We start from the raw sequence: 24,753 nt of genomic DNA, 5'->3' as shown, positions 1-24,753 counted from the left end.
GAAAAGTAAAATAAAAAAATAAATATAAGCCGATATCAGTCGATTACAATAGCGGCGGTTGGATATTTAAAAACTGTTGGCGGCGGCGCCAAGCCGGCTCCGATCCACTCGACTTGGACCTTTGACATAGCTAAATAAAAGTTCATAGATTTTAATTTAAATTCTGGATATTTTACAATAAATTTAATTAAAATTGTTATGAAAAGCAAAATGTGCTTGTTAAATACCAATTAAGTTCAGCTAAATAAGAAGTAACAACTATTAACTAAAACTAATTGGATTAGAAGAGGAAAAATATTGCAAAAAAAAAAAAAAAGTCCAACAACAAAAATAATGACAACAAGAATAACGAGTAGCAAACGTATTTACTCAACCAGCAATTTAACAGATCTACAATTGAAGGAACAGGGCAATTATTTTTTTTCAGCAAGAAAATATGACGACGCTATTAATTGCTATACAAAGGCCATTATAAAGAATCCTAGCAATGCTACGTATTTCACCAATCGGGCTTTATGCCATTTGAAACTAAAGCGCTGGGAATTATCGTGCCAAGATTGTCGTCGTGCTCTCGATATAGATGCCAACTTGTTAAAGGCTCATTTCTTTTTGGGCCAGTGTCTAATGGAGATGGAGCTGTACGATGAGGCCATAAAACATTTGCAAAGGGCCTTTGATTTGTCCAAGGAGCAGAAACAAAACTTTGGCGATGATATAACATCACAGTTGCGTTTGGCACGCAAGAAACGCTGGAATGTCATGGAGGAGAAGCGTATTTGTCAAGAAATCGAGCTGCAATCGTATCTGAATAGACTTATCAAAGAAGACATGGAAAATCGTTTGGCCAAACTCAAATTGGATGAGACCACCAACGAGGAACAGTTGAAAGATAAACAGCAGGAAATCGAACAGGAATGTGATGATCATGTCAAGGAGCTAAACAATATTTTCGCCAAAGTCGATGAGCGTCGAAGAAAACGTGATGTACCCGATTATATGTGTGGTAAGATCAGTTTTGAAATTTTAACCGATCCAGTGATAACACCCTCTGGCATCACCTACGAACGCAAAGATATTGAAGAGCATTTGCAACGAGTGGGTCATTTTGATCCGGTGACTCGTGTTAAGTTGACTCAAGATCAACTTATACCGAATTTTACTATGAAAGAAGTGGTCGATGCTTTTATAGCCGAAAATGAATGGGCTTTGGATTATTAATTCTATACATACATATATATGTATAAACATACAACCACACATACTACATACATAAAGTATAGTTATATATTGAGTATTTCCTGTATTTTTAAGTTTCGTGTTATAAATTTTTATCTTTTAGTAAAGAAAAATATCAATTAGAAATAACAATGAAAACTACGTTATCCTGGCCTTGCTTGGATTTAATAGCCTTTTAGGAAGTGTTTTTTTTTTTAATAAAATAAGTTTTTCTCTTTATTTTTCTAAAAAGTAAACACGTATTTTACTCATTGCTATTTTTAAGAGTTAAATATGAAATTTTTTCTTTTTAGTTATTCTGTTAAGCAATTAATAAATAAACTCGTTTGGTTTCACATTTAACTTAGAAAGCCTGAAAGGGCAAAGGACTTTTCTTTAAAAGAAAGTTTCTTTTCATACTAATCCAGAAACTTTATGGAAAAGTTTTCTATACAAAAGTTGTTTGCAATTGCTAATAGTTTTCTATAGAAAAGTTGCTTGCAATTGCTACTAGTTTTCTATAGAAAAGTTGCTTGCAATTGCTACTAGTTTTCTATAGAAAAGTTGCTTGCAATTGCTACAAGTTTTCTATAGAAAAGTTGCTTGCAATTGCTACAAGTTTTCTATAGACAAGTTGCTTGCAATTGCTACAAGTTTTCTATAGAAAAGTTGCTTGCAATTGCTACAAGTTTTCTATAGAAAAGTTGCTTGCAATTGCTACAAGTTTTCTATAGAAAAGTTGCTTGCAATTGCTACAAGTTTTCTATAGAAAAGTTGCTTGCAATTGCTACAAGTTTTCTATAGAAAAGTTGCTTGCAATTGCTACAAGTTTTCTATAGAACAGTTGCTTGCAATTGCTACTAGTTTTCTATAGAAAAGTTGCTTGCAATTGCTACAAGTTTTCTATAGAACAGTTGCTTGCAATTCCTACTAGTTTTCTATAGTAAAGTTGCTTGCAATTGCTACTAGTTTTCTATAGAAAAGTTGCTTGCAATTGCTATAAGTTTTCTATAGAAAAGTTGCTTGCAATTGCTACAAGTTTTCTATAGAAAAGTTGCTTGCAATTGCTACAAGTTTTCTATAGAAAAGTTGCTTGCAATTGCTACAAGTTTTCTATAGAAAAGTTGCTTGCAATTGCTACAAGTTTTCTATAGAACAGTTGCTTGCAATTTCTACTAGTTTTCTATAGAAAAGTTGCTTGCAATTGCTACAAGTTATCTATAGAAAAGTTGCTTGCAATTGCTACAAGTTTTCTATAGAAAAATTGCTTGCAATTGCTACAAGTTTTCTATAGAAAAGTTGCTTGCAATTGCTACAAGTTTTCTATAGAAAAGTTGCTTGCAATTGCTACAAGTTTTCTATAGAAAAGTTGCTTGCAATTGCTACAAGTTTTCTATAGAAAAGTTGCTTGCAATTGCTACAAGTTTTCTATAGAAAAGTTGCTTGCAATTGCTACAAGTTTTCTATAGAAAAGTTGCTTGCAATTGCTACAAGTTTTCTATAGAAAAATTGCTTGCAATTGCTACTAGTTTTCTATAGAAAAGTTGCTTGCAATTGCTACAAGTTTTCTATAGAAAAGTTGCTTGCAATTGCTACAAGTTTTCTATAGAAAAGTTGCTTGTAATTGTTACAAGTTTTCTATAGAAAAGTTGCTTGCAATTGCTACAAGTTTTCTATAGAAAAGTTGCTTGCAATTGCTACTAATTTTCTATAGAAAAGTTGCTTGCAATTGTTATAAGTTTTCTATAGAAAAGTTGCTTGCAATTGCTACAAGTTTTCTATAGAAAAGTTGCTTGCAATTGATACAAGTTTTCTATAGAAAAGTTGCTTGCAATTGAGCTTTATTTCATCAAATATTTGAACAATGTGTTCAAACATTTCTTATCAGTCCTTAATCTTGAAAAAATGCTGGGTTTAAATAAATAAAAACAATTGACTTTTTTAATCAAGTGTTTTTTTAATAAGCAAAAACATTTATTTGAACAAAAAAAAAATAAACTTAAGCAAATAGATCAGAACACATTAAAATAGATTTATTAACAAAATTGTTTTAAAAGTTAACAAATTTATAAATAACGTTTATAAGCACAAATATTTTTGAATAGGACTGCTATGTATCTCTATTTAGACAAAGTACTTTTGTAAAGTACCCTGTTCATACATTTTCTTAACATCAGTACCACCACCAACGAATTTGCCATCTATAAAGCAACGTGGAACCTGAAAATTAAAGAAAATGTTGTAATGAATTGCATATTATCAATACTTAGGGGAATAGTTTAGTTTTGGAAGGGGTCTATAGCGTATCGCTTTCAAAAGCTAAATGTTAATTTGTAGTAAAATTTTGTGGGATTGGTTTGGGAACGCAATTTATTTTTACTACGGGAACGTAGCTATTATAAAGACAATTAGGTCATTTTATAACAGGTATATTTGTAATAAATAATGTTAATGTTATAAAAGTAGTATTAATAACACTTACGGGGGAGGTTTTTGAAATAATTAAGGCGGGTTCTGTAATTTCTATAATATAAAACGTTTCCGTTATTTTTACACAATAACGTTTAGTTTTTAAACCCTGAGATAGGTAGTATATAGCCACCTGCATTAACATTTTATGATTGTTAAAATGCACACATTAAGTTAACAACAAATGACCCTGGTAATGAATCACTTTTTCCACAAAACTTTTTAATTATAGAATTTATCCAAAATTAGGAAAAACCCACAGCTGTTTATCCCCACATAATATAAAAATCAATGAACTTGCTCAAAAATAAAACCTACCGTACTGCCTCCAGTTATTTCGCCCAAAATTGACTGGATTTCATTGCCATCTTTACGTTTGTCCAGCTCAATAACATGAAAGTCGACGGCTAATTTTTTAAATTGCTAAATGAAAAAATAAATCATTACAAATTTTTTTTAAAAACAAAGTTAATAACTAATTTCTTTAAACGAAACATACCTCCTTGGCCATGGTGCAATAGGGACAATAGGTTTTGGAGAATATAACAACTTTATTGTCTTTAATAGCGTTTTGTACGAATTGTGCCTGAGGTGAAGACATATTTACGACAACTGTTTGTTTCGGTAGCTGAGAAATAACTGAACCCATAAATAATTCGAAAGTTTTTAAATAATTTTCTATAATATAAAATTATTTTTCAGCTTTTTTTCTAATATATTGTACTCTCTTTTGCGTTTTTGGAATTTTATTATTTCTACTCCCTGAGTTCTTTTTTTAAGCTGACGTTTGCGTGGTTTCTCTCTCCACGCAGCTATTGCAAGTCAATGATAACAGCTACAAACATAGAAATACTAAAAACTGACCACAATTAAAAAAAATTTAATTAATTTTAACTTACCACAGTGTCTAAAAGATATGATTACTTTAATTTTTTTTTATTATTTAATAGTAATTTCGTTATTTCAATATCAAAATTGTTATTATATTATAAGAATGAATGTATGAAAAGAAAAATTAAAATAAACACAACAACAACGCTACTGCTGATATCCCACCAGCTGTTATAAGTGTTGCCACTTTACCAGAAATAAAAAAATAAATAAGTTTGCCATATTAATGTATATGATATGATAGTAATTAGGGTTCTATAAATCGACCTTGGAATAATCGAACAATCGACTTTTTGTCGAAAAAAGTCGAAAAGTCGAAGTCGACTATTTTGTTCCAAAAAGGTCGATAACTCGACTATCGTCTATGAAAAAAGTCGAAAAGTCGACTTTGTAAATAAAAGTCGAAAAAAGTCGAAAAAAGTCGAAAATTCGAAAAAAGTCGATAAGTCGAAAAAAGTCGAAGAAAGTCGAAAAAAGTCGAAAAGTCGAAAAAAGTCGAAAAGTCGGAAAAAGTCGAAAAGTCGGAAAAAGTCGAAAAGTCAAAAATAGTCGAAAATTTTAAAAAAGTGGAAAAGAAGTCAAAAACTCTAAAATAGTCGGAAAAACTCGATAAAAGTAAAAAAATAGTCGAAAAAAGTCGAAAAAAAGTCGAAATAAGTCGAAAATAGTCAAAAAGTCGTAAAAAATCGAAAAGTTGAAAAGTCGGAAAAAGTCGAAAAGTTGAAAAAAGTCGGAAAAAGTCGAAAAGTCGAAAAAAGTCGGAAAAAGTCGAAAAAAGTCGGAAAAAGTCGATAAGTCGAAAAAAGTCGGAAAAAGTCGAAAAGTCGGAAAAAGTGGAAAAGTCGACCATATATAAAATACTAAAAGTCGAAAAGTCTAAAAGTCGACTTTTAAATAAATGAAAAAGGTCGAAAAGTCGAAAAATCGACTTTTCATAAAATGGAAAAAGTCGAAAGGTCGAAATGTTGACTTTTAACTAAATGCAAAAAGTCGAAAAGTCGACTTTTCGTTTCAACTATAGAACCCTATTAGTAATTTTTCTTGTGACTTCAATAATGGAAAACAAATTATCCGCTCTATTAGGGTACCTCCAAAGTCTTGATATATAAGGTCTTTCAAAAAGCTTTCAATTGATGTACAACATGACATATATCATTAACCCATTGAGAGCCAGGTCTCTATAGTCAAACTACCAGGTTGTAAAAAACCCTCTTATAATCTGCTGATTTAGATCACTTGATGAGTTCCATATAAATTTGAATCATTTGTTTAGAAAACAAGTCGAAATAAAATATTTTTATATATTATTTTATGTTTATTACAATATTCCCTTCAAACAAACAAAAACTTTAAATGTCCATCCCTGCCGTACATATAAAATTCATCAAACAAATTTACTTCCAAGTGGCAACCTCCTGCTTGACAACATTTAAAAATACAACTCTGTTAAAATAAATTACGCAAATTTTTCTGAATTTTGCTTTGTGCCTTTTATTCTTTTATTTCTTTAAAAATCTTCATGCTGTGTGGACGTATTTTCGCAGTTCACGCTTCTCAAAAAGTAAAAAAAAAACTAGCATATACTAATTAAAATTGGAATATTCAAGGGAAGTGTAAAAAAATAATTAACCAAACAATTTTATATTAAAGAAAACTTAATAAATTATTTCAAAATAACGTTTTAAACAAAAGTAAGGTGAGTGTTTAAGAAAAAAATATAAATGAAAAATTTCATATAAAAAATGTGTCAATCTGAAGAAAAAAAAGAAAAAGTGCGAATGTGTATGTGTGCCTGACAATCTCTGCATAAGTGTGTGTGTATGTATGATTGTGGGGAGAAAAAAAATGAAATAAAAACGTATTTGTTAAACTGAAAGCCGCCAAGCTGTACTTTTCCTTAACATAAAACAAAAAAAAGACTTTTTATACTAAAGCTTAAATAAAATTTTAATTTATTTTAAACTAGAATTTTTATCAATAAATATACTGCGTTTCTTAATAAAATGAGTACAACGGATGGCAGCAACGGTACAGGGGGTGGGGGTGCCCCAGGACCAGGAGGTGGTACAGGTGCTGGTCCAGGAGGAGGTTCAACAGCAACAACACCAACAGGAGGTAGGTTTCAGTTATTTGTAAATATCTACATGTATAATATAAGTTAAATATTTAAATTATTGCATTATTTTGCATTTTCTCTACAAATTTATCAAGATTTTTTATGTGTGTTTGTTCTTTTAATTTTTTTTTTCTTTCGTTTTGTACGTTGATTTTTCTTTGATCATTATTTTCTGTATCTATCATATTTTTATTTCGTGTTGCTATTGTTATTGCATTCGTGGCAGTGTTACCTGTTTTCGGAAATCTTATTAGTAGACGGGGTTTTGTAGAAATGTGTAAATAAAGAGATTATGCAAAATTAAATGTGAATTTAAAAGGGTTAAATTATAAATGATATAGAAAGATTTTTTAGGATTTTTTCATATAAAATAACATTTAATTTTGTTAAAAATTTTGCAAATTGAAAATTTGAATTTTTTTTTAAAATTTTAAATTTGTAATACGTTTTTCATAGAGTAGTTAAACCTAGTGTATACAATATGTATTACTAGTTTACATATCGATTATTTATTTCAAAAAGAGGGTCTGTTAGGTTGGGTATGTTTTTGAACGGCATATAGAAAAATGTGCAAGAAAAAATTTATAGAAAATTTAGTTTGGGACAAATTTTTCTATAGGGAACATAGTGTGGATCAAATTTGGGCAACATTTTTCTATATAAAATTTAGTTTTTGAATTTTTTTCTATAGAAAATTTAGTTTATAACTAATATTTCTAGAGAAAACATTGTTTGTTTCTATAGAAAACATATTTTGGGGACAAATTTTTCAAGAGAAAATTTCATTTGGAACACATTTTTCTATAGAAAATTTTGTTTGGAGCTAAATTTTATAGAAAATCTAGTTATAAACTATTTTTTCTATAGAAAATCAAGTTTGGAGCAAATTTTTCTATGGAAAACATTGTTTGGGACAAATTTTTCTATAGAAAACTTAGATTGGGATACATTTTTCTATAGATAATTTAGTTTAAAAAAAATTTTTACTATAGAAAATTTAGTATGGAACTATTTTTTTTATAAAAAATTTAGTTTGGGACAAATTTTTGTATAGAAAATTTTGCTTCGAACGAATTTTTATACAGAAAATTTTATTTGGGACAAATTGTACAATAAAAAGTTTAGTTTGTGGCAATTTTTTCAGTAAAAAATTAGTTTGGGACAGATTTTTCTATAAAAAATTTAGTTTGGGACAAGTTTTTCTATAGAAAATTTAGTTTGGGACAAGTTTTTCTATAGAAAATTTAGTTTGGGACAGATTTTTCTATAAAAAATTTAGTTTGGGACAAGTTTTTCTATAGAAAATTTAGTTTGGGACAGATTTTTCTATAAAAAATTTAGTTTGGGACAATGTTTTGTTTCAAAAAATATATTTCTACAATAGAAAACTATTTCACTCAAAGTCTTTTTCTTATTTATATTTTTTGTTGTTTTTATTTTTATTATTTATTTCCCTTATTTTATTATTATTTTTTTTTTTTACACAGAACCCTTAAAAATTATAAAAACCCAATTAATACCCCATCCACATCCAGCATCTTTACAACACCAACAATCACACCATTCACCATTGCCTTCACCAACACCTACATCAACTCCAACAACGACACCTTCTTCTTCTACCACTTCTACTAGTTGTGCCACAACACCCAATCTTAACAATCCACAAATAGCACATGTCCATGCTCCCATACAATTGAAAAATCCCACAAATGTAACAAATTTATTTTCTTTAAATCCAGTTGCAGCCAAAATAACGCATGTTAAGACAACAACACTAGATGCTGCTAATAATGGTGGCCTCACCTTAAGTGGTTTGGGGCAAGCGCCTGGTGGTGGTGGCGCCGGTGCTACAGGAACAATCGTAACAAGTGGTGGTCTATCGACAGTGGGTGCCATTAAGGTGGGTAATAGTGGTGCAGTGGCTACTTCGTTAAGTGGCACACCCATTGCCTTGAATACATCACAAACAAATACTTCGGGTGCCACTTCTATAAGGGCCATAGGTGCGGGGGGACAATCGACCCAGGTGAGAGTTGTTATGGGTAATATAATGACTCCCTCGATGATAAAGCAATTGGAAAATGCTGGTCCTGGACGTACACAAATTACTGCTTTTCCCACGGCTCCTGCTAGATCCGTATCAAATACTTCCATAACGGTTACCCGGACAGCAACACAAGCTACATATTTACCAAGAGCCAGTGTAACAGCTACACAAATGACCGGTGTAGGTTTAGGAGTACCAGCAGGACAAAGACTAGTAACACCCATACGCACGACACCCGCATCTGTAACTGCCACAGGAGCAGGTGCCACGGTTACGGGTATAACGGCAGCCGGTAATTTTGTAAGAGGAACAGCTGTAAGTCGCAATACTTCTTCACCGGCCACTACTGTCATATCGCCCGCCACTAGCACTACTTGGATGGCGGCCAATACAGGACAAGTGCAATTAATACGTGCCATACCACATCAATCCAGACAACGCATCATTACCACACAAGGTATTAGCGGTTCTCCTGTTTCGACCGTAGCTTCTGTTAGTGGCACCGTGGTTACTAGCACAGCCTCTGCTCTACAGACGGCAGGTCTAGGTAATCCTCAACAAACAAATAATGCACAACAAAATCAACAACAATGTAAGTTTGTTTTTTTTCCTTCAAAATTCATTTCTATTAATAATAATTTTCCTTTCTTTTATTTACAGCCACCATACAAGCCGTTTCCTCTGCTGCTCCTCCACAACAGCAACAACAAACCTATGTTGCTACTGTTTTACCACCCCGTCATCAACTAGTCTATTCCTCCAATGTGGCCACATCTCAACCCTTAAACCAACAGCAGCAGCAACAGTTCAATCAAACCTCTGTGGCCAATACCGGTCCACGTTTTGCTGTTGCCACTCCCTTAACAGCAGGAACTGTTGGCTCTACGGGTGCTCCTCGTCAAATACGACCAATACCATTTGCTAAATCATTTTCGGCAGCCAAACTTAATACGACCAGTATAAGTATAAGGGCTCCTAATTTAACACCCACCATAGCTACGGGTGTTTCAAATGCTAATGTTGGCGGTAATAATGCCTCTAATTCACCACGCAGTACTACCGTTACAGGGGTAACATCTACAGCAAATGTTTTACCCTCCACTAATTTATCGGCGGCACGTATTATACAATTGCAACAACAACCTGGTGGTACGGCTCAGCAGATTATAGGAACAACGGGACGTTTGGCGGCAAATGTTATGTTGCAGCCGATAATTGTTAATACTTCGGGAACTAATAAAATTGGTAAGTTGGCAAGAAAAACCTTCAATATGGAAAAAAACGTCATTTAGGACAATTATTCAAACGAAATGTTAATTTTTCTAAAGAAAACTTTACTTGGAACACTTTTTGTTAAACTTAATACAAATTTTTCTATAGAAAATTATATTTGGGACAAATATTTTTATGGAATATTAAGTTCGAGTCAAGTTTTTCTATAGAAAATTTAGTTTGGGAAATTTTTTTTTAAATTTTCAATAGAAAATCTATTTTGAGACAACTTTTTGATAGAAAATTTCGTTTGGGACAAATATTTTTATAGAAAACTAGGTTTGGCATAAATTTTTCTTAAAAAAAATAATTTTGGACAACTTTTTCCATAAAAAATTTAGTTTGGGACAAATTTTTTTTATAGAAAATTATGTTTTGGAAATTTTTTTCTTTAAAAAATTTAGTTTAAGACAAATTTTTCTAAAGAAAATTGACTCAGGGACAATTTTTTTAATAGATAATTTGGTTTGTGACAAATTCTTCTAAAGAATTTCTATTTGGGACAAAGTTTTCTATACAAAATTGAGTTTGAGACTTTTTTCTTTAAACAGTTTAGTTTGGGACACTTTTCAATAAAAAATTTGTTTTGGGACAATTTTTTCTATAGAAAATTTAGTTTAGGACAACGTTTTTTCCAGGAAATTAGCTTTGGGACAAATTTGTTTATAAAAATTTTGGGTAAAATCTATGTAAATAAATTTTTTCTTTAGCACAACAAAAAATATGTGTTTGGGATACTTTTCTATGGAAAATATAGTTTCTAACTGAAATATTTGTGTAAGACAAATTTTCTATAGAAAACTTTTTAAAATGTCGTTGTCAGTAACTTTTATCCGTCATTAAAAGTTGACAGCGTTGGCTGAGGTTTTAAATTTTGACAGTGGCATTAATTAAGTTTCCGGTTATAACATAACCTCAAAATAAGATAAACAAAAATATAAATTTAAAACTTTAAAAAATTTAAATTTTTACAATTATTTTCAAACCAATCAAAACAGTTATTTTTCGGCGGCGCTGGCTAATAAAATGCAACGGCGCCAAGTACCTATTAGACGGTTGCGAATCTTTTGTTTTACCGTCTACAAAATAGACAAGGAATATTAGTCCTTAATTAATAAACTAATTAGATTTAAATAAAATCTAATTAGATTTTTTTCAAAAAATTGAGTAAGAATTAATGGCAAAGTAAACAGAATACAAAATATAGTTCCAGTTCAGTTCTAGTTCAGTTCTAGTTCAGTTCTAGTTCAGTTCTAGTTCAGTTCTAGTTCAGTTCTAGTTCAGTTCTAGTTCAGTTCTAGTTCAGTTCTAGTTCAGTTCTAGTTCAGTTCTAGTTCAGTTCTAGTTCAGTTCTAGTTCAGTTCTAGTTCAGTTCTAGTTCAGTTCTAGTTCAGTTCTAGTTCAGTTCTTGTTCAGTTCTAGTTCAGTTCTAGTTCAGTTCTAGTTCAGTTCTAGTTCGGTTCTAGTTCAGTTCTAGTTCAGTTCTAGTTCAGTTCTACTTCAGTTCTAGTTCAGTTCTAGTTCAGTTCTAGTTCAGTTCTAGTTCAGTTCTAGTTCAGTTCTAGTTCAGTCCTAGTTCAGTCCTAGTTCAGTTCTAGTTCAGTTCTAGTTCAGTTCTTGTTCAGCTCTAGTTCAGTTCTAGTTCTAGTTCAGTTCTAGTTCAGTTCTAGTTCAGTTCTAGTTCGTAGTTCAGTTCTAGTTCAGTTCTAGTTCAGTTCTAGTTCAGTTCAGTTCTAGTTCAGTTCTAGTTCAGTTCTAGTTCAGTTCTAGTTCAGTTCTAGTTCAGTTCTAGTTCAGTTCTAGTTCAGTTCTAGTTCAGTTCTAGTTCAGTTCTAGTTCAGTTCTAGTTCAGTTCTAGTTCAGTTCTAGTTCAGTTCTAGTTCAGTTCTAGTTCAGTTCTAGTTCAGTTCTAGTTCAGTTCTAGTTCAGTTCTAGTTCAGTTCTAGTTCAGTTCTAGTTCAGTTCTAGTTCAGTTCTAGTTCAGTTCTAGTTCAGTTCTAGTTCAGTTCTAGTTCAGTTCTAGTTCAGTTCTAGTTCAGTTCTAGTTCAGTTCTAGTTCAGTTCTAGTTCAGTTCTAGTTCAGTTCTAGTTCAGTTCTAGTTCAGTTCTAGTTCTAGTTCAGTTCTAGTTCAGTTCTAGTTCAGTTCTAGTTCAGTTCTAGTTCAGTTCTAGTTCAGTTCTAGTTCAGTTCTAGTTCAGTTCTAGTTCAGTTCTAGTTCAGTTCTAGTTCAGTTCAGTTCTAGTTCAGTTCTAGTTCAGTTCTAGTTCAGTTCTAGTTCAGTTCTAGTTCAGTTCTAGTTCAGTTCTAGTTCAGTTCTGGTTCAGTTCTAGTTCAGTTCTGGTTCAGTTCTAGTTCAATTCTAGTTCAGTTCTAGTTCAGTTCTAGTTCAGTTCTAGTTCAGTTCTAGTTCAGTTCTAGTTCAGTTCTAGTTCAGTTCTAGTTCAGTTCTAGTTCAGTTCTAGTTCAGTTCTAGTTCAGTTCTAGTTCAGTTCTAGTTCAGTTCAAGTTAAGTTCTAGTTCAGTTCTAGTTCAGTTCTAGTTCAGTTCTAGTTCAGTTCTAGTTCCGTTCTAGTTCAGTTCTAGTTCTGTTCTAGTTCAGTTCTAGTTCAGTTCTAATTCAGTTCTAGTTCAGTTCTAGTTCAGTTCTAGTTCTGTTCTAGTTCTGTTCTAGTTCAGTTCTAGTTCAGTTCTAGTTCAGTTCTAGTTCAGTTCTAGTTCAGTTCTAGTTCAGTTCTAATTCAGTTCTAGTTCAGTTCTAGTTCTGTTCTAGTTCTGTTCTAGTTCAGTTCTAGTTCAGTTCTAGTTCAGTTCTAGTTCTTGTTCAGTTCTAGTTCAGTTCTAGTTTAGTTCTAGTTCAGTTCTAGTTCAAGTTCAGTTCTAGTTAATGTTCAGTTCTAGGTCTGTTCTAGTTCAGTTCTAGTTCAGTTCTAGTTCTTGTTCAGTTCTAGTTCAGTTCTAGTTCAGTTCTAGTTCAGTTCTAGTTCAGTTCTAGTTCAGTTCTAGTTCAAGTTCAGTTCTAGTTCATGTTCAGTTCTAGGTCTGTTCTAGTTCAGTTCTAGTTCAGTTCTAGTTCAGTTCTAGTTCAGTTCTAGTTCAGTTCTAGTTCAGTTCTAGTTCAGTTCTAGTTCAGTCCTAGTTCAGTCCTAGTTCAGTTCTAGTTCAGTTCTAGTTCAGTTCTAGTTCAGTTCTAGTTCAGTTCTAGTTCAGTTCTGGTTCAGTTCTGGTTCAGTTCTAGTTCAGTTCTGGTTCAGTTCTAGTTCAATTCTAGTTCAGTTCTAGTTCAGTTCTAGTTCAGTTCTAGTTCAGTTCTAGTTCAGTTCTAGTTCAGTTCTAGTTCAGTTCTAGTTCAGTTCTAGTTCAGTTCTAGTTCAGTTCTAGTTCAGTTCTAGTTCAGTTCTAGTTCAGTTCTAGTTCAGTTCTAGTTCAGTTCTAGTTCAGTTCTAGTTCAGTTCTAGTTCAGTTCTAGTTCAGTTCTAGTTCAGTTCTAGTTCAGTTCTAGTTCAGTTCTAGTTCAGTTCTAGCTCAGTTCTAGTTCAGTTCTAGTTCAGTTCTAGTTCAGTTCTAGTTCAATTCTAGTTCAGTTCTGGTTCAGTTCTAGTTCAGTTCTGGTTCAGTTCTAGTTCAATTCTAGTTCAGTTCTAGTTCAGTTCTAGTTCAGTTCTAGTTCAGTTTTAGTTCAGTTCTAGTTCAGTTCTAGTTCAGTTCTAGTTCAGTTCTAGTTCAGTTCTAGTTCAGTTCTAGTTCTAGTTCAGTTCTAGTTCAGTTCTAGTTCAGTTCTAGTTCAGTTCTAGTTCAGTTCTAGTTCAGTTCTAGTTCAGTTCTAGTTCAGTTCTAGTTCTGTTCTAGTTCTGTTCTAGTTCAGTTCTAGTTCAGTTCTAATTCAGTTCTAGTTCAGTTCTAGTTCTGTTCTAGTTCTGTTCTAGTTCAGTTCTAGTTCAGTTCTAATTCAGTTCTAGTTCAGTTCTAGTTCAGTTCTAGTTCAGTTCTAGTTCAGTTCTAGTTCAGTTCTAGTTCAGTTCTAGTTCAGTTCTAGTTCAGTTCTAGTTCAGTTCTAGTTCAGTTCTAGTTCAGTTCTAGTTCAGTTCTAGTTCAGTTCTAGTTCAGTTCTAGTTCAGTTCTAGTTCAGTTCTAGTTCAGTTCTAGTTCAGTTCTAGTTCAGTTCTAGTTCAGTTCTAGTTCAGTTCTAGTTCAGTTCTAGTTCAGTTCTAGTTCAATTCTAGTTCAGTTCTAATTCAGTTCTGGTTCAGTTCTAGTTCAATTCTAGTTCAGTTCTAGTTCAGTTCTAGTTCAGTTCTAGTTCAGTTCTAGTTCAGTTCTAGTTCAGTTCTAGTTCAGTTCTAGTTCAGTTCTAGTTCAGTTCTAGTTCAGTTCAAGTTCAGTTCTAGTTCAGTTCTAGTTCAGTTCTAGTTCAGTTCTAGTTCCGTTCTAGTTCAGTTCTAGTTCTGTTCTAGTTCAGTTCTAGTTCAGTTCTAATTCAGTTCTAGTTCAGTTCTAGTTCAGTTCTAGTTCTGTTCTAGTTCTGTTCTAGTTCAGTTCTAGTTCAGTTCTAGTTCAGTTCTAGTTCAGTTCTAGTTCAGTTCTAGTTCAGTTCTAATTCAGTTCTAGTTCAGTTCTAGTTCTGTTCTAGTTCTGTTCTAGTTCAGTTCTAGTTCAGTTCTAGTTCAGTTCTAGTTCTTGTTCAGTTCTAGTTCAGTTCTAGTTTAGTTCTAGTTCAGTTCTAGTTCAAGTTCAGTTCTAGTTAATGTTCAGTTCTAGGTCTGTTCTAGTTCAGTTCTAGTTCAGTTCTAGTTCTTGTTCAGTTCTAGTTCAGTTCTAGTTCAGTTCTAGTTCAGTTCTAGTTCAGTTCTAGTTCAGTTCTAGTTCAGTTCTAGTTCAGTTCTTGTTCAAGTTCAGTTCTAGTTCATGTTCAGTTCTAGGTCTGTTCTAGTTCAGTTCTAGTTCAATCCTCACCTGTAGATATCCGCACTAACACCATGGAAATACAATTCGCTGTTCACAAGCTGATATCGCAATTTTGTATTTTAATAAACTATACAAAATACAAGACTAGCTGTGAATAGTTTATAATGTTGTTTTTAACGTATCAAATATCATTGTTTATTTTTTATATGAAAAACGTTTATTTTTCACTTCCCTAGTTTGAAAAACATACATTTTACAACACCTACAGTATTTCTACTAAGAATTTTGTAATGAATACGTTTTCTTTTTTTTATAATTAAAACTTTGTACCTTTTTCCCTCCGCTTAATACTAAAATAGACTAAAGCTAGACTTTATCAGCTGTTAAATAAAATATAAAACAATTGTTGTATATTTGTTGTTGTTGTTGAAAAAAACTGCAATATTATAAAGACACAACTAAATATAAATAAAAACTGATACAATTTACTACAGACAAACAAACATATTCATTTAAAATTTGCCTGAAATAAATACAAGAATATTATAAATGATTCATGCTAGAAACTGAAACCGTATAAAACAACAACGACGATGACAATAAGAAAAAAATTCAATTGCTCTGCTTTCAGTCGTTTAAAAACTATTGGAGATACTAAACAGCAAAAATACACATAAAACAAAACAAATGTAAAGATTTCATAAGATTTTTTTTAATTTGCGTAAGAAAATAAAGTTTAAAAAGTTAAGAATAAAAAAAAATTAAAATGTTAAGAATTTTTTAGGAAATTTTTAAAATGTTTTATTAAATATTAATATTATTTACGGTGGAAGTGGGAAGTTATGATTAAAAAAAAAGTAGAAAAGTTGCTCACAATCTGAATAAATTTCCAGCAGAAAAGATGTCTATAATCTGAATTAATTTACAAGTTTTCTATAGAAAAGTTGCTTGCAATTGCTACAAGTTTTCTATAGAAAAGTTGCTTGCAATTGCTACAAGTTTTCTATAGAAAAGTTGCTTGCAATTGCTACAAGTTTTCTATAGAAAAGTTGCTTGCAATTGCTACAAGTTTTCTATAGAAAAGTTGCTTGCAATTGCTACAAGTTTTCTATAGAAAAGTTGCTTGCAATTGCTACAAGTTTTCCATAGAAAAGTTGCTTGCAATTGCTACAAGTTTTCTATAGAAAAGTTGTTTGCAATTGCTACAAGTTTTCTATAGAAAAGTTGCTTGCAATTGCTACAAGTTTTCTATAGAAAAGTTGCTTGCGATTGCTACAAGTTTTCTATAGAAAAGTTACTTGCAATTGCTACAAGTTTTCTATAGAAAAGTTGCTTGCAATTGCTACAAGTTTTCTATAGAAAAGTTGCTTGCAATTGCTACAAGTTTTCTATAGAAAAGTTGCTTGCAATTGCTACAAGTTTTCTATAGAAAAGTTGCTTGCAATTGCTACAAGTTTTCTATAGAAAAGTTGCTTGCAATTGCTACAAGTTTTCTATAGAAAAGTTGCTTGCAATTGCTACAAGTTTTCTATAGAAAAGTTGCTTGCAATTGCTACAAGTTTTCTATAGAAAAGTTGCTTGCAATTGCTACAAGTTTTCTATAGAAAAGTTGCTTGCAATTGCTACAAGTTTTCTATTGAAAAGTTGCTTGCAATTGCTACAAGTTTTTTATAGAAAAGTTGCTTGCAATTGCTACAAGTTTTCTATAGAAAAGTTGCTGGCATTTGCCAAAAGTTGCTTCAATTGTTTTTTTTTAATTCTAATACTTTTTTTAAACTTTTCTTAAATAGGCATACGTCCTCCTGTAACAATGGCAGCCAAAGTACAACCTTCTTTAACTATCACCCAACTGGGCATTGGCAAATTACCTTCATCCTCTGGTGGCGGTTCGGGACCCTCATCTTTAGGACCACAAAATTTGGCTGGCGTTAATACCAGTACCGGCAGCAATTCACCTTCTATATCAACAGCCAGCATAACGGCCACCAATTTGTCAACAAATGCCACCACACAACTGGTAAATGTTTCGCAGGGTGGTCAACTCTTAACCACACAAAATATAGTAACCTCAAGTGCTGGAGGTACAGCGGCAGGAGGAGCTACCGTAGTACCCTTGGCCATTAGTACAAGAGGAGCTGGGGTTAGTGGTAATATTATAACCGGCACTATGACCCCCATTAAAAATGCCAATACTATAACGGTGGGTAAAGTAATGACCCAGGCTCAGTTGGCCTCTGCGGCAGCCTCACCTTTGGAAAATATTAACAATTCGAATACAGCTAATAATGCGGGCAATAATACAGCTACCAATGTTTTCATACATCATGCTCCTGCACCCCAGAGACCGCACAGCAATAGCAGCACCAGTAGTATCAGCAGTGGCATTAATACTTCACAAACCAACGTAAATGTTTCCAATACTGGAGCTACTAATGTTTTAACCTCTACTGGCAATGTGGCTACGGGCACATTTTTACAGCCGGGCAGTACTATATACTATGAATCTGTACCCGCCAGTTCGGTACAGGTATCCACAGGTGTTTTGTCGCTAACCACCACCACCGTGACCAGCAGTACTATGTCGCAGAATCAAATAGCTAGCACAGCGGCAAATCTATCGATCTCTTCGTTGCCATATGTTTCACACTCGGGTGGTCAATCCACCACTGCCACCTTTACAGTAGTGCCATCTACGGTTGGTCGTACCATAGGACAATTACAAATTCCGGTATCAAGTGCTGGTACCCAAATACAGGCAGTGCCCGTTAGATTTAGTCAACTTAGTGCGGGTAATTTATCGACCGCTGCCGCAGATGCCATAGCTGTTTCACAGGCCACGCCTCAACTAATACAGCAAGCGGCAGGCTCTTCCTTGGGAGTGGCGGGACTAGGGGAAACCTCCCAAATTATCATACCAGCCTCAGTAGCACAGCAATCCAATCAATCCTCAATTAATTCTCTTAATCCGCAACAAACCCATCAAATGGTTATACCCCTACAGACTTCTATAAAAGTAACCTCAGGTGCTAATGCTGGTGGTTCGACAGTTGTCTCTAACTTTTTGCGCAAACGTGATGTCGAGGGTTCACCCATTAGAGCGGCCAAAAATCTACAACCTACACTTCTATCAATGGGCAATGCAAATATGTTAGCGGCAAACTCTTCCTCGTCTCCGGCCTCTTCTTCAGTGGGTAGTTCTTATAGTTTAACTTCGGTTACCTCAAGTGCTCTCAGTTCTGCTCCCACTCTGACCGCGGAGGCTTTGGCTAAAAAGGATCGCTGTAATACCATTTACACTTCCTCCTCCAACACAAACTTAAATAGCAATGCCGGCACACCTAATCTTATATCGAATAGAAACTCCCGAGCAGAGTCACCTGCTTCTTCGGATGGCAGTACCACCGTTTCAGCTAATTCCTCACCGGGGGTGGATCAACAAATACAAGATAATAATATGATTATAAATCGTTTACCAGGAGTGGCAGCTAATGTAGATGCTCATTTTAATCCCATCAATGAGGTAAGTTTTCTTTTTCTAAATGCTGTTTGCTATTTTCATTAAAATTCCAAAAACTTTTCCAAACAAAAGTTACTCATAATTTCTCTAAAATTTCTCCAAAAAAAGTTGCATGCAATTACCTAACATTTCTACAGAAAAGTTGCTTGCAATAGCTACAAGTTTTCTATAGAAAAGTTGTTTGCAATTGCTACAAGTTTTCTATAGAAAAGTTGCTTGCAATTGCTACAAGTTTTCTATAGAAAAGTTGCTTGCAATTGCTACAAGTTTTCTATAGAAAAGTTGCTTGCAATTGCTACAAGTTTTCTATAGAAAAGTTGCTTGCAATTGCTACAAGTTTTCTATAGAAAAGTTGCTTGCAATTGCTACAAGTTTTCTATAGAAAAGTTGCTTGCAATTGCTACAAGTTTTCTATAGAAAAGTTGCTTGCAATTGCTACAAGTTTTCTATAGAAAAGTTGTTTGTAATTGCTACAAGTTTTCTATAGAAAAGTTGCTTGCAATTGTTACAAGTTTTCTATAGAAAAGTTGCTTGCAATTGCTACAAGTTTTCTATAGAAAAGTTGCTTGCAATTGCTACAAGTTTTCTATAGAAAAGTTGCTTGCAATTGCTACAAGTTTTCTATAGAAAAGTTGCTTGCAATTGCTACAAGTTTTCTATAGAAAAGTTGCTTGCAATTGCTACAAGTTTTCTATAGAAAAGTTGCTGGCAATTGCTACAAGTTTTCTATAGAAAAGTTGCTGGCAATTGCTACAAGTTTTCTATAGAAAAGTTGCTGGCAATTGCTACAAGTTTTCTATAGAAAAGTAGCTTGCAATTGCTACAAGTTGCTTGCAATTGCTACAAGTTTTCTATAGAAAAGTTGCTTGCGATTGCTATAAAATTTGCTTAATTGTTTTTTCATTCGCACTTTCTGCCTGTCTGTTCCATCCCCCTTTCCCTCCTGTGTCCCTTCAATTGTTTGTTTTGCTTATTTGTTATCTTCAACAAAAATTATTCATTAAAGCTTTACTCCAATCATCATTCTGTGGTTCCACAACAGCATATTATGCCCGGCACACCAGTTACCTCACGTAATTTATCAACACTGGAACATCATAATTTACATCAGCAGCAGCCATCATCACACCAACATAGTGCAACAACCCAGCCACCAAATCTAACCATACAACAGCGTCTAAATGGTGGGTCCTTAGATTGTCCACCACGTAAAAAGTCGAGGAGATCAACGTAAGTTTAGGTTTTCCTATACAAATTTTACAAATTTGTTAAAGTTTTTTTATTCTTATTTAGAAATGATAGTCAACTGTCCACACAAAGTCAAACGTCATTAAGTTTACCACCTCCTCAGGCTAATAATAATGTCGTAAATGTTGTTATACCTCCTCCTCCCGCAAACTTAAACCAAGAACCTAATAATATGGCAAATGGTACGGCTGCAGTTAATGCTAATACTGGGGGTCATGAAGGTAAGATGAAACTATAGTTTGTTTTTAATAAATATAAAACTAATGCAATTTTTTTTTGTTTACCACAGTTGTTAATGGCAAGGAAAATACTAAACCTGTTGAATTTATTCTAAAACGTCCCAAAAATTGCACCCTGATGCATGTAAGTATTCAAAATTATCCGCTTTAAATGTAATTTTTATTAATTTTTATTTAAATTGTTTTACAGACCTACAAACAATCTTGGAAATCAGCTTATAATCATTTTCAACGATATTCGGATATTAAGCCACGCGAGGAAAGGCGACCCACCATCATGGACTTGGCGAATCAAACAAATGTTTTGGGTAAAATTAATGGTTGGAAGATATATCATCTAAAATCGCAAATGGAAGATTTGGTAAGAGAGATGGAGACATTTTTGGAATAGAAAACTTGTAGCGATTGCAAGCAACTTTTCTAAAGAAAACTTGTAGCAATTGCAAGCAACTTTTCTAAAGAAAACTTGTAGCAATTGCAAGCAACTTTTCTAAAGAAAACTTGTAGCAATTGCAAGCAACTTTTCTAAAGAAAACTTGTAGCAATTGCAAGCAACTTTTCTAAAGAAAACTTGAAGCAATTGCAAGCAACTTTTCTAAAGAAAACTTGTAGCAATTGCAAGCAACTTTTGTAAAGAAAACTTGTAGCAATTGCAAGAAACTTTTGTAAAGAAAACTTGTAGCAATTGCAAGCAACTTTTCTAAAGAAAACTTGTAGCAATTGCAAGCAACTTTTCTAAAGAAAACTTGTGGCAATTGCCAGCAACTTTTCTAAAGAAAACTTGTGGCAATTGCCAGCAACTTTTCTAAAGAAAACTTGTAGCAATTGCCAGCAACTTTTCTAAAGAAAACTTGTAGCAATTGCCAGCAACTTTTCTAAAGAAAACTTGTAGCAATTGCAAGCAACTTTTCTAAAGAAAACTTGTAGCAATTGCCAGCAACTTTTCTAAAGAAACCTCGTAGCAATTGCAAGCAACTTTTCTAAAGAAAACTTGTAGCAATTGCAAGCAACTTTTCTAAAGAAAACTTGTAGCAATTGCAAGCAACTTTTCTAAAGAAAACTTGTAGCAATTGCAAGCAACTTTTCTAAAGAAAACTTGTAGCAATTGCAAGCAACTTTTCTAAAGAAAACTTGTAGCAATTGCAAGCAACTTTTCTAAAGAAAACTTGTAGCAATTGCCAGCAACTTTTCAAAAGAAAACTTGTGGCAATTGCCAGCAACTTTTCTAAAGAAAACTTGTGGCAATTGCCAGCAACTTTTCAAAAGAAAACTTGTGGCAATTGCCAGCAACTTTTCTAAAGAAAACTTGTGGCAATTGCCAGCAACTTTTCTAAAGAAAACTTGTGGCAATTGCCAGCAACTTTTCTAAAGAAAACTTGTGGCAATTGCCAGCAACTTTTCTAAAGAAAACTTGTGGCAATTGCCAGCAACTTTTCTAAAGAAAACTTGTGGCAATTGCAAGCAACTTTTCTAAAGAAAACTTGTGGCAATTGCCAGCAACTTTCCTAAAGAAAACTTGTGGCAATTGCCAGCAACTTTTCTAAAGAAAACTTGTGGCAATTGCCAGCAACTTTTCTAAAGAAAACTTGTGGCAATTGCCAGCAACTTTTCTAAAGAAAACTTGTGGCAATTGCCAGCAACTTTTCTAAAGAAAACTTGTGGCAATTGCCAGCAACTTTTCTAAAGAAAACTTGTGGCAATTGCCAGCAACTTTTCTAAAGAAAACTTGTGGCAATTGCCAGCAACTTTTCTAAAGAAAACTTGTGGCAATTGCCAGCAACTTTTCTAAAGAGAACTTGTGGCAATTGCCAGCAACTTTTCTAAAGAAAACTTTTCTTTAGAACTTTTCTAAAGAAAACTTGTGGCAATTGCCAGCAACTTTTCTAAAGAAAACTTGTGGCAATTGCCAGCAACTTTTCTAAAGAAAACTTGTGGCAATTGCCAGCAACTTTTCTAAAGAAAACTTGTGGCAATTGCCAGCAACTTTTCTAAAGAAAACTTGTGGCAATTGCCAGCAACTTTTCTAAAGAAAACTTGTGGCAATTGCCAGCAACTTATCTAAAGAAAACTTGTGGCAATTGCCAGCAACTTTTCTAAAGAAAACTTGTGGCAATTGCCAGCAACTTTTCTAAAGAAAACTTGTGGCAATTGCCAGCAACTTTTCTAAAGAAAACTTGTGGCAATTGCCAGCAACTTTTCTAAAGAAAACTTGTGGCAATTGCCAGCAACTTTTCTAAAGAAAACTTGTGGCAATTGCCAGCAACTTTTCTAAAGAAAACTTGTGGCAATTGCAAGCAACTTTTCTAAAGAAAATTTGTAGCAATTGCAAGCAACTTTTTTGAATAAAATTTTCTTTTAATCAAAGTACAAATTTCCAATAATTAATTTTTTTAATTTCAGTGTGAAAATGAATCTTTGGGATATGAAAAACTATCATCAATGCTAAAACAAATGGAATCAAATGGCATAACCACAGAAACCGAACGTATTAGTGATTTATTAAAGGTAATCCTCAATATTTCTTTTTCATATTAAAATTTTACTCTAAAACTTGATATTTTCTCTTATACAGGGCAACATGCAACGTAGCAAAATTATTGTCGATGGCGTTAGTGATGCTCAAAATCAAATAATGAAAATTTTCGAACATAAATCTCATGTCTCGGATATTATTAATAGATGTGCATCAAAACGTAATTATAAAAAACGGGAAAAGGTTTAGGCGTTTTAAATAATCGAAACTTTCTCTCAAAGCTTGCTCAAAATTAAGTTTTTCTTAAAATAATCTTGTAAAAAGTTTTCTATTTTATTTTCTGTTTTTATTTATATTAAGGCTAAATTCATATACATATATATAGAGAGAGATCAATCATAGATTGAACTTTTTTAAGACTTTAAAGCTTCTTGTTATTATTATTATTATTATATATTAATAAATAAAATATACTTTGACTTTTATTAAAAAAAAACAGAAAACATTTAATTCTCTACGTATGTTTAAATAATTAATTAAGTTTACATATTGCTTTGCAAATAATAATAACAATTATATCAAATAAACCTTGTGAATATAGTTTCGTTTTAAAACAATTGATATTTAAAACAAGAGCTTTAGCTTAAGCTTTTTTTATGTAATAATTAAATATTATTATTAATTCATTGTAAGTTTTAATTTTAATTAAGAAAAAGAGAAGAAAAAATATAATATTTTTTTAATTTATAGATGAAAAATAAAAATGTAAAATACTATTTAAGAGAAAAACAAAAAATCTATAAAATTATGGAAAAATATAAAAGAATATTTAAATGCAATTTAATTCATGTTTTAATTTAAAATAAGTGGGTAAATGTGGATCTTATAAAAAATTTAAAATTTCTGTAACTTTTCTATAGAGAAGTTGTTCTAAATGCAAGCAGCTTTTCTATAGAAAAGTTGTCCTAATTGCAAGCATATTTTCTATAGAAAACTTGTAGCAATTGCAAGCAACTTTTCCATAAATTTTCTTTTTCCTCCCTCAATAATAAAACCATAAAATTTTCTTAAATATTTCTTTAATCGGAATCATGAATATATTATGAATTTTAATAAAAAAATTAAATTTAATTTCCATTTCCCGGTTTTTGTTGCTGCTGTTGCGTCTGGGAAATAGAATTTGCCTCTTCTCACATGGGTGGTGGTGGTACGGGAAGAACGCCCATTGGTGGCGGTGGTGGTACACCATTAAACATATGACGTGGAGGACCAGGCATAGGAAAGCCACCAGGAGGACCCATAGCACGATGTAGACTGGGTGGTGGTGGGGGTAGAATTTTAGGTTCCAATTTAAAGGAAAATTGTAAAAAGAATTGTTTGGTATCACGATTCCAATGAGTCCAAAATTTGCCTTCGGTTTTCTCCACCTCACGGGAGGGTACCTTAAAACCTATGGTTTCATAAGGCTCAGCAGCAAAGAGTAAATATTGCCATTTACGATCTGGTGGTTCGATTTTTTGCTCATAAGCCGACATAAAGCGATGGCGGGGTATGACACCCTCGGTGATTTCGGGATAATCGATTTGGAAAAGCAAAGACTGTTGGCCATTGTTGGGATCACGCTGTTTGGTGACCCTATAACCAGGACGACCAATTTTCACGAATTTCTTGGGTTCAACTCGAGGCTTTTCAGGAGCCATCATAGAGGGTGCCTCCTTGGCTTCTTTGGCAGCACGACGAGCCAAATTTTCTTGATGTTTTTTACCCTGTGTATGGGCCAGATAGGAGCCTTCATTGTTGTGTAGGGTTAAGCAAAGTTTACACTCGTAGGAACCCAAATGATTTTTCATGAAATAGGGATCTTTATTGAGATCTATAGTTTCCAAAGCCAACTGGCGTAAACGTTCTTTACGATCACGATTGGTTTCCGACCAGGAGGCCACACCACCGCTACCGGTTTTACCACCGGCACGATTTTGAAAATCCATTGTGGAGGTTTTATGCTAAATATACAAAATTTGTGGTTAATTGTTAATATTTTATTATTTATTACAAGTTTTTACCTAAAAATCTGTGGAAATTTGTTAAAAATGCTCAAATTTTCTTCGTTTGCTGCTTTTTGATGTTTGGTAATTCACTGGTAGATGTTAACACATAAATAAACGTTTTCGTCAAGTTGCATAAAGTTGCCAGAGGATTTTTGTTTAAATGATTGACATTGAAACCTAACAGTCCTGTTTAAAAAAACGCTTACTCATACAAGTGATTTGAAGCAAATTAGTTTTGTTTCTAAAGACAATTGTATTAATAGGGAAGTTTATGATTAAAATTTTAATAAAAATATAATATAACATAATTTT

The 24,753-nt window shown here is 33.0% G+C and overlaps 4 protein-coding genes across 6 annotated transcripts; 2 read left to right on the top strand and 2 right to left on the bottom strand.

Moving 5' to 3' along the window:
- The first annotated feature begins 85 nt into the window (after positions 1-85).
- Positions 86-1,472, top strand: LOC119603258 (E3 ubiquitin-protein ligase CHIP). Its single transcript, XM_037955236.1, has one exon. It carries the CDS (start codon positions 334-336, stop codon positions 1,216-1,218), a length of 885 nt encoding a protein of 294 aa, XP_037811164.1. The 5' UTR covers positions 86-333; the 3' UTR covers positions 1,219-1,472.
- Positions 1,473-3,214: 1,742 nt separating this feature from the next.
- LOC119603263 (glutaredoxin-like) lies at positions 3,215-4,757 on the bottom strand. The gene is made up of 4 exons (XM_037955246.1): positions 4,584-4,757; positions 4,184-4,519; positions 4,003-4,107; positions 3,215-3,435 (listed from the first exon to the last, which is right to left on the bottom strand). Exons 2-4 carry the CDS (start codon positions 4,331-4,333, stop codon positions 3,340-3,342), a joined length of 351 nt encoding a protein of 116 aa, XP_037811174.1. The 5' UTR covers positions 4,334-4,519; positions 4,584-4,757; the 3' UTR covers positions 3,215-3,339.
- Positions 4,758-6,069: 1,312 nt separating this feature from the next.
- On the top strand, positions 6,070-23,022 carry LOC119603244 (mucin-19). Of its 3 annotated transcripts, none has more exons than XM_037955221.1 (11): positions 6,070-6,271; positions 6,542-6,690; positions 8,179-9,333; positions 9,402-9,986; positions 16,707-18,436; positions 19,440-19,663; positions 19,727-19,902; positions 19,971-20,044; positions 20,111-20,281; positions 22,321-22,425; positions 22,493-23,022. In XM_037955221.1, the coding sequence occupies exons 2-11, from the start codon at positions 6,579-6,581 to the stop codon at positions 22,640-22,642; spliced, it is 4,482 nt and encodes a 1,493-aa protein (XP_037811149.1). In that variant the 5' UTR covers positions 6,070-6,271; positions 6,542-6,578; the 3' UTR covers positions 22,643-23,022. The 3 variants fall into 3 exon arrangements, with proteins under 3 accessions (XP_037811149.1, XP_037811151.1, XP_037811150.1); XM_037955223.1 differs by having other exon boundaries at positions 8,434-9,333; positions 22,493-22,777; XM_037955222.1 differs by having other exon boundaries at positions 19,476-19,663; positions 22,493-22,777.
- A 421-nt stretch (positions 23,023-23,443) lies between these two features.
- On the bottom strand, positions 23,444-24,572 carry LOC119603261 (splicing factor 3A subunit 2). The gene is made up of 2 exons (XM_037955245.1): positions 24,457-24,572; positions 23,444-24,396 (listed from the first exon to the last, which is right to left on the bottom strand). The coding sequence occupies exon 2, from the start codon at positions 24,379-24,381 to the stop codon at positions 23,584-23,586; it is 798 nt and encodes a 265-aa protein (XP_037811173.1). The 5' UTR covers positions 24,382-24,396; positions 24,457-24,572; the 3' UTR covers positions 23,444-23,583.
- Between the last annotated feature and the right edge of the window lie 181 nt (positions 24,573-24,753).

The sequence above is a fragment of the Lucilia sericata genome, unplaced genomic scaffold (genome assembly GCF_015586225.1).
Source record: "Lucilia sericata isolate MDLA Ls3-8-SP2 unplaced genomic scaffold, ASM1558622v1 Contig000285F_arrow, whole genome shotgun sequence".
NCBI lineage: Eukaryota > Metazoa > Arthropoda > Insecta > Diptera > Calliphoridae > Lucilia > Lucilia sericata.
This window is presented reverse-complemented; position numbering and strand designations above follow the sequence as displayed.

Coding starts and splice junctions, on each gene's coding strand:
- LOC119603258 (XM_037955236.1), top strand. CDS start 334: ATGACAACAAGAATAACGAGTAGCAAACGTATTTACTCAACCAGCAAT.
- LOC119603263 (XM_037955246.1), bottom strand. CDS start 4,333: ATGGGTTCAGTTATTTCTCAGCTACCGAAACAAACAGTTGTCGTAAAT. Junction 4,108..4,183: donor ATTGCACCATGGCCAAGGAG/GTATGTTTCGTT, acceptor TTTTTCATTTAG/CAATTTAAAAAATTAGCCGT. Junction 3,436..4,002: donor AAATAACTGGAGGCAGTACG/GTAGGTTTTATT, acceptor TTTAATTTTCAG/GTTCCACGTTGCTTTATAGA.
- LOC119603244 (XM_037955221.1), top strand. CDS start 6,579: ATGAGTACAACGGATGGCAGCAACGGTACAGGGGGTGGGGGTGCCCCA. Junction 18,437..19,439: donor ATTTTAATCCCATCAATGAG/GTAAGTTTTCTT, acceptor TATTCATTAAAG/CTTTACTCCAATCATCATTC. Junction 19,903..19,970: donor TAATACTGGGGGTCATGAAG/GTAAGATGAAAC, acceptor TGTTTACCACAG/TTGTTAATGGCAAGGAAAAT.
- LOC119603261 (XM_037955245.1), bottom strand. CDS start 24,381: ATGGATTTTCAAAATCGTGCCGGTGGTAAAACCGGTAGCGGTGGTGTG.